The sequence below is a fragment of the Capsella rubella genome, unplaced genomic scaffold (genome assembly GCF_000375325.1).
Source record: "Capsella rubella cultivar Monte Gargano unplaced genomic scaffold, Caprub1_0 scaffold_6, whole genome shotgun sequence".
In the NCBI taxonomy this organism is placed as follows: domain Eukaryota; kingdom Viridiplantae; phylum Streptophyta; class Magnoliopsida; order Brassicales; family Brassicaceae; genus Capsella; species Capsella rubella.
In genome coordinates, this window is record NW_006238918.1 from 10,252,616 (window position 1) to 10,261,820 (window position 9,205).

Here is a 9,205-nt window from a genome sequence, read left to right on the forward strand (position 1 = left end):
CTCCTTTACTTGGACTGATTCCATAGTATATAAAAGGAGTTCGTCCTCTGTTCTCCATTATCACTCTACTGCGGCTGCAATCGAGATGAGCTTGGTATCCTGACAACCAATCCATCCCTAGAATGACATCAAATATCTCCATTGGCATCACAAGTAAGTCTGTCGGGTGGTTAACGCCTTCGATGATCACTGAAGCTCCTCTTATCAACCTTTGGGGACGGAAGGGCGGCTGATTTCCGGCAGTGTGCACATCTACGATCACTTCCTCCTCGGTGAACACTTCCACAAACTTATCAACCACTTCCGGGGCTACAAAACTATTTGTTGCCCTCGAATGAAACAACACATGCGTGGGGCTACCACCAACCATCAACGTCCCTAATGCAATGAATGTATGATATGCATGCAAAACCAACAAGCAATCACTCAAGAATCTTGAGAAATATGCATACTAGAAGAGTTAGAACCCACACAAACCTGTTATGGGACCCTTCGGTGGGCCTGGAGGTTTGGGTAATCCTACACCTAAGGCATACACATTTGCTGGGGTAGCTTGTTTCTTAGATTGGGGTCCTTTGGCTCTCTGGTCTGGCGGCGGATGGTTTGCAGCTTGATCCTTCGGTGCAACCTTCTTCTTCAGGCAAGCACTCATGTAATGACCCGACTCTCCACAAAAGAAACAGGTAACAAACGCAAGGTTGGGTGCCTTGGCCTGTACAACTTTCGGGCAGAAACGTGCAAAATATCCCACCTTTCCACAAATGTAACATCCACTCGGATCGAAATTCGACACTTCTTCCCCACCTTGATTAACAACAGTCTTTCCTTTATTGCGGCTATTGTTCTGGTTCCGTCCAGCAGGTTGGGTGTTCCTCTGGTTAAGTCGGGGAGTCTGTTGCTGGGTTGCAACCATCTTGGTCATGCCCTCCTTCTCGAGTGCAATACCTTCTTCAACATTTACGGCCCTCTCTGCTAATTCGCTGACGCTACCGTACGTCACAGCCTAAAGCCTTCCCCAAATCTCTGGTCGAAGTCCCCGGAGGAACCTACGAACCATGGCAGCTTCATCGTCATTTCCATTGTACAAGTACCTTCGGAGGCGACTGAATACTAGCTCGTATTCTCGGACACTCATCGATCGCTGTTCCAAGGCCATGAACTGCTTCTCTAAACGATCACGGGCATCGGGAGGGAAATACTTGAACTGAAATTCCCTTTTAAACACTTCCCAATTGACCGGCAGGTATCGATAATGAGTGGCAACGCTTTCCCACCAGGCTCGAGCATCATCATCCAAGAAGTTGATAGCTATGTGCTTCTTAAACTCCTCGGGACACTGAGAAGTCTCAAAATTTGTCTCCAAATTTCTCAACCATTTGTCTGCTATGACCGTGTTCTGCTCTCCTTTGAATTTCTGAACACCCAAGTCCCTCATCATTATAACAAGCTTCAGAAATTTAGCCGATGGGGAATCGGTACGCTGGCCTTCTTGGATGATCTGCTGATGCTGCTGATGCTGCTTCTGACGAATCATGTACGTTAACAGCTCTTGAATCATCCCCAGGGTCTGCTGGTTTTCTGGAACATTTTCCCCATTCAGAACTTCCTGATTCTCTCTCGGCATAGGCTGATTTGGGTGAGCAGTGTTACGACCAAGAGGCGTGTTCGGACGGGGCATGGGGTAAGAGTAAGTTGACGATGAACTGTAGCGGCCTGACCTTGGGGGAGAGTACAACGGCGTCGAGTTGGGATCATCACTATCGGACGCTCTATAAGTCCTGTCCGTGAATTGAGCCGAGTCTTCACCACCCTCATTATCTACGGGCTGCGGACCCCATTCTTCCGACTCGAATGGCTGGCTCCAATTCTCATAAGACGGACGAAAATCCATCACGCTCAGATCCTTGGCCAGACATCCTGCATCCAATTCCAACAAGGTAAACTTAACTCTCACCTATCTAAAGAAATCTACCTAAGGTGAAAGACAAACCGGATTATCCTAAGTGCCTTTTGCGACTAATTTACTCGATAAAACATTTTTGAAAATACAAGATCCGAACAGCATCATAACCATGCTCTGATACCACCGTTGTAACCCCCCCGAATCGTCCTATGCCCGGACAAGCCACGGACAACCCGGAGACGCTACTTTGAAAGTACTCACCAACGATCCGGCCGAGGTTCGAGAACAAATCAAGACCCTTAGCCAGTCCATCGGTGAGACCTTCCCACTTGGAATACCACTTAGGCTTGCCAACCCTTATGATATCCAAGTGTTGAGCCGAATCGGACTAAGTCATTATCAGACATCACTCGTTGTTTTTAAAAGAAACCCGAATTATTCATTACGAAAAAGTATATTTTACAAATTCACCGATATACTTTAAAAGAGTTTTGATGGCCGAGGCCTAGAGCCCAAATACTTAAACTTAAAACATATTCAACATACTTGTTTTACAAAAGGCACAAAAACTACTCCGGGTTCCTAAGTCCAACACGCCACTACTCCTTTCCACTAGGGTTTCCTGCAAAACAAATGGGTTCATAAGTAATCTAATATTACTTAGTGAGCTCAGGAGTCCCTGCAAACGCATTTGAAAAACCCCACCCTTTCCCCAAAACAAAACACCCGACAAGCAATCAGAGTATGCAAGCGAAATAGCAGCAAACCAACAACGAAACGACTCGAGAGTTTTAATCAAGTTTTACATCCAAATTTTTAGGGCCCGGATATGCTTCCTTCCTTACCACTACCATCGTGAACACCCGAGTCATAGCCACAAAGGCATACGACCGTAACATCACTTTAAGCTACACCGTCGTGTAGATAGCTTCGGCCAAGGTAGCGAACCAAGTCTCTCCGAAGCTCATCGTACTAGCGTGAGACTCTAGAAAATGGAAGTGAACCGGGAATCACGCTAGAACGGAACCAGCGAAGGACAACATATCCAAGTCTTGAGATGCTTATGGTTCGGACAACTGTCACGAAAGCCACATAACAAGACCTTAAAGATTTCATCGAGAACTTGGGATCTATGGTTTAATTGCACACATAGAAGCAAGAATCGGAACACAGCACTCGCGTATTAGATCACTGTGAGTGGATCTGCGATCACAAACACGATCTAATACCGAGATCCACAATCATGATGCATACATAATTTCAAGAAAAACGTTCAACGAAATTAAAGCATGCAACTACATGATTATGCAAGACCGGATACTAGATCTAGCCTTTCGTTCCCAGATCTAGATCGGTAAGTATGCTTCCTGAACTCACAAATCTGTTTTGACGACAGCTCGACTCGGACTTCTCTCTTCCGGTGAAACTGGCGTCAGCGTCTCGGCGATTTCGGTCTCCGGCGATGAACCCTCGGCGACGGACAGCAATCCTTCCCTTCGATCGGACGGAGATATTTTATTTTTTGAGAATTTTGGGTGAACAGCCCAAATGAAGACTCGAAGGCTCTATTTATAGCCTTTAGATTCGGTTTTTCAGCCAGTTTCGGAATTGGTTCGGAACTACCAAGTGTAGCTTGGGGTTTGGCGAGACAAGCCTTCTCTTCGCTGCCGGACACGTGGCAGTCATGGAGGAAAACAAGGATCATGTTGGATTTCGTCCATTGCATCTTCCCCCCCAAATCTTTGGTCGAGATTTTCCTCAGGTTATCTCTGTTTTTCCTGTCGGATTTTTGCCACGTGTCAAAGATGTCGAGTGTAGATACACTAAATCGGGCAAGATCGGATTTTCTCGACCGGCCATCGACAGGAATGATGAAGTCTCGACATTCTTCGTTCCTTCCTCGTTCCTTCGGCAATCCGCTTCGATAAACCTTCATACTTAGCCATTTTATGGCTTTGGGTCGAAACGCCTTGCTTTGTTTTTGGTCCAAACTTCGCATGGTTGGTAACATACCTCTTCGGCTACGTTTCCTCGCACATCTCTCGACCAAGTGACGTTTCCTTCGGTTATGCCTCGATCGATCACCGTCTTCCGGCCTCACTAGTCTTCCAGGGTCCTTCTATTCATTGTTGGTCGATGAATTTTCATCCGGTCACTAGGTTAGGGTGAGGGTCACTACAACAATAGTGCTTCTCTAGCTAAGGAGTGCTGGAAAAGCTTGCAGAGCAGAAAATCCGAAGACACACCCGTCCTCTTTGATGCTAGATACCAAATCTTCAAACTTCTCAATGTAATCCATTGGATGCTCATAAGTGTGGCCATGGAATGGGTGTTGTCCTACAAGAGTGTAGTATTCAGGCTTGAGCTCAAAGTTGTTCCTCTGAAATGCAGGAGGACGTATAGCCGAGCGGTTATAATAGAACAGTGCAGGCCTTTTTATAGTTTTAAAATAATAGCAGAAAATTTGTGGGCAGTGCACTTTTTTGTCATTTTCTGATAAAAGCAGGACAAAGGCAATGCATGTTGCCTACACATATTTTGAAGCTGTTTAGTAGTGTTTAAGATATATATATATATATATTATTTTTATTAATAAAATAATAAATAGATAATAAAAGACTTTTTCTCTTTTTTTTTCTTACTCGTTTTTACTTCTTTTATAAACCACACACTTTTTCTTTACAAGTACACTTCTTCCTCTCCTCACAAAAAAAAACAAGTACTTTTTTTTCTTTTCTCACTTTGTTCATTTTGTTCACTCTACTTCTTCTTTTGCGGATTTCCATCTTCAATATAAAAAAGGTATTTTTCATATAAATTACATACATTTTATATTTTCTATATACTAACATATTATTTTCTTCTTAGGTAGAATATCTCGTATCATTCCCATTTTCTCCATTGCCTCCCGGAGACAAATATTATGAGGTTGATCCTGGCTATCCAAATAAACAAGGTTTTTTGGCTCCTTATAGATCTTCACGGAATGGGATTGTTAGGCATCATATGTCGCAATTCTACAATGGTCCTCCTCCTAGGAACAAACAAGAACTATTTAATCAATGTACAATGTCATGCATCACTATGTTCTGTTATTGAAAAAACATTTGGAGTTTGGAAGAAGAATTGGAGGATTCTTTGTGAGTTTCCTAGATATAACACACATGCTCAAAAAAGAGTGGTGATGGCTACAATGGGACTACATAATTTTATCAGAATTTCTAATTATTTTGATGAAGATTTTGCTGAACTAACGGAGCATACATATATTAGCAACACAAATTCAGAGAATGACGAAGGTGACATGGAAACTACCGCTATAGCTGATGGAGATCAAATGACAAACATTAAAGAAAATATTGCTGATATGTTATGGGCAAATCACAATACTACTCATTAAACTGTTGTTAGTTTTATTTCTGTTTTATTTGGATATTTGTTTTTATTTTTTTTTCAGATTGTAAAACTATTTAGAAAAATAATCTGTACAATATATTAATTGTTTTATATAATAATTTTATTGAATTTTATGCGCTTTTATATAATTTACTGTTTAATATTTTATATGCATATATGATGTGCACTGTTTGATCTGCTTTTATCATTCACGCGTATAATATAGACTGTGCAATCATCATGATCTGCATTTATCCTGCATGATCTGCATTTGTCCAACATAGGCCTTGAATGGAAAGCAGATAAAAAGCAGTTATTCTGCCAAGCAGATCTACTGTTCTGTATATTACCATTCAACATAAAATAAATATGGTGCAGTTCAAAAAAAAAATATTATTAAAAATAATTGTCGTGCTTGCAGATCAAAAATTTAAAAAGAAAATTGTACTTCACTGTGAACAGTAAAAACGCTGGAGATTTGGAGTGATTGATCTGCTAGATCTGCTAGATCTGCTTTTATTCTACTTGATAAGCTTGATCTGCTCTGCCCGATACGCTCTCTCCATTCGAAGTCATAATCTGCATGATCTGCATGATGTGCAATGCTTGATCTGCGTTTACCATTCGAAGCCTAGACAAGTAGTGAACAAAAGTGGCGGAAAGCAGAGTACGTTGGGATTACGAATTTCATGAAAAATCATATCATTTGCGTGCTTTTTCTGCTTCAAATGGGGAAACCAATGTATCTCTTTATCTTGTGGATATTTAGGGTTACTGTTTCTTCTAATTTGGGGGAAAGTTGTCTATTTGTCTAGAATTTGTGTAAGAATCAGCGCTCGCAATCCCAACTCCCAAGTTGCGATTTTTCCTTGTTCTTGAGCTCAGTGTTACTTCTTTGCTCAAAATTTCACCTCTACATGATGGCTTGTCTTCGTGGCTTCTCAAGGAGAAGTCTTTACCCAAAATGGTTCTGCTGAAAGACCTCAAGCCATGTTCTTCTTCATCAACATCATAACAAAGATTATACTGAATCCAGTTTCCTTGATTCAAGTCTTATGGTTCGAGACTTTCATAGGCAATTTTTCTTTGAAGATAGAAGGAAATTTTCTTTTGTTCAACCAGTGGGTTCTTCTAGGGCATTGCTATGTAGGAACATGTCTTCTATACCAGACGATTTGGGTTCAAAGATTGATGCATTTGGAAATATTGTTGAGGAACTTGTCTCTGAGAGGTCTGTTGACTCAATGGCTACTATGGATCAGTGTAATGCAGCAATTGAGAATTATTCTTTCCCTGGGACTTGGTGCATTATGTGATTAATGGAATCCATGAGCTCACTGGTTTTAATTGGTATGATTGATTATGTTGGTTGGATTTTTGTTATTGCTTGAATATTTTCTTAAGGTCTTAGTTTAGTGATTGGTGGTTTCCACTCTTGTACCCGTAGGTGGATATCAATTGTTCCTACCGCTTCTCTCGCTAATGTACTGATGTTACCAATCTCTATGTGGGTTGCGAGACATGCTTGGGAACTACGAGTTAGTTTCTTGTACTTTCTCATTGAATTGAGTTTTTATCCTGATTGTTTCCTAAATCTTGCTGCTTTTGAACTAGATTTTGTCTAATAATATTCAGAAAGTGAAGAGAATTCAAAAGGTAAATTACCCTTATTATCTCTTTGAAATGTTTTCAAACTTAACTCAAGCACAATTACAAACAACTTTCAGGTCGATAATCGTGAAACTCTAGCTAATACACAAAATGGGAAGCTGAGTTGACGAAAAGGTGAGTTTTTTCACACAAAATTAAGTCTATCTCTGACTTGCTTTAACTAGTCTGTGGATTAATTGTCACACACACACGGTTGCTTCACATTCTGGTTCTCACAAGAGGTTTAAGGGATTTTTGTGATATAAGGTTCAAAGTAATTAAAACACAGACATGTTGTTTGATACATAATCCAAACTAACTTATGAGATATATATCTTTTGTTTTCATTTACGATAGATCCACAACAGAAGCCAGACAAGTCTTTTATCCAGAATGAAGAGACTCCCTTTATTTCTCATTAGCCAGACAAGTCTTTTGTTTTCAGGATGAAGATCGCTGATCCCTGTCCATAAATACTCAACTACCACCGCTGAATCAACCTCCAATTCCAGCCTCGTAATCCGGCGTTCCCAAGCTATGAACATACCATAATAAACTCCCCATAACTCCGCTAATACTGCTGAACAGCGCCCCACATTCAAAGCAAACCCACCACACCAATCTCCACCCTCATTCCGAATCACTCCTCCAGCCGTCGCCAAGCCCGGGTTACCCCTCGACGCACCGTCCGCGTTCAGCTTATACCAACCAACTGCCGGAGGTAACCATTTTATCATTTTCTCCACCCTCCCTGGCCGAGCTGCGCTTTGTGTGACTTTCAACCTCGCACCCAATATCTCCTTAGACAGGTTTTTAATAAATTGCACTCGATCCCTCCAAAGCTTATTTTCACCAAAAATATTACCGCACCTCCATTTCCAAGCCCACCAAACAGTTAGAGAAAACGTTGTTGACCATGAGTCTTCGTTCACACCCTCATCTCTTCCTTGCAAGTTATAGTACAACCATTCAAGGAGAGACGATTCAAAAAATTGTTGTCGTTTCCTCATTGGGACTAGTCTTATCCAAACTCCAGAAATTGCTGGGCAATCCCGAAGAATATGAATAATTGTCTCCACACCTCCCTTACAAACTTGACAAACATCAGTTGCACATAAATGCCGCATATACCTTTCCGCATTTGTCATCAAAACTTGATTCCCAACTAGCCAGAGGAAGACTCTTACACGTTCTGGTACAGCCAATCTCCAAAAATTCCCAAAAAATTGAGATACATTCTGTTTTGGCGCATTATCCCTCATCAGAGAAGCATAGGCCGACTTCACCGTGAAGCTCCCATCAGCCGTATATCCCCACGATACTCGATCTCGAGCACCTGTGACAATGTCAAGCACCACAGTAGCTAACTGAAGTCTGTGGTCGACTGAAATATATGAAGCAATGCGAGACCAGTCCCATCCCATTCCCTCTCTCCACAACTGGCGGGCCGACAAGTTAGCAATATCACCCGGTATCTCTTTAATAACCATCTCGGATAACGGTTCATCCAACACCCACTTATCTGACCAAAAGCTAATCCGCTGTCCATCCCCAGGGACCCAACGTAACCCAGGAAGGACTACCTCTCGCAGTCCAATACCAATACTCCGCCAAGTAGACGACCAAGACCGTTTAACCACAGTCCAACGAAGATCCTTAACATCACCAACCTTGTATTTGCTTCTTACCACTTTTACCCACAAACTCTTTTGGTCATGTAGCAACCGCCATCCTATCTTTAAAATATCATAATGAGTTTTAACAAAAAATATATATATATATCATAATGAACGTGAACAAAGAGTAGAATTTACATTTATCTAACATATTGTACAAATGTATTAGAATTTACATATCTAACATATCTAACAAATTTATCTAACATATCTAACATATTGTACAAAAAATATATGTTAGAATTTACATTTATCTAACATATTGTACAAATGTACATATTGTATATATAACGGGTCGGTTACCGTTCACGACGGCGGGCACACGCAGATTCCGGAGTCGTTTCTGCATACTAAAGTTCGAGATTTTTGGGTTGATGGCAGTGGGTGGGATTTTAATCGTATTGATCCTTACATTACGGATACGCAAAAGCTGGAGCTTATGGCTGTCGTGGTGGATAATGTGTCTGGGGTTAAAGATAGATTGTCGTGGGGAAATACAACGGATGGTATGTTCAGTGTGAAGTCTGCTTATGAGTTTATGACTCGTGATAGGAAGATGAAGCAAAACATGGCTGGGTTC

At 41.4% G+C, this 9,205-nt stretch overlaps 1 protein-coding gene across 1 annotated transcript; it reads left to right on the forward strand.

Moving 5' to 3' along the window:
- The first annotated feature begins 5,799 nt into the window (after positions 1-5,799).
- On the forward strand, positions 5,800-7,084 carry LOC17881993 (mitochondrial inner membrane protein OXA1-like). The gene is given in 5 exon segments (XM_023781352.1): positions 5,800-6,577; positions 6,580-6,649; positions 6,747-6,837; positions 6,914-6,955; positions 7,027-7,084. Coding segments are annotated over 5 exon segments (615 nt in total). The 5' UTR covers positions 5,800-6,216; the 3' UTR covers positions 7,078-7,084.
- Positions 7,085-9,205: the final 2,121 nt, after the last annotated feature.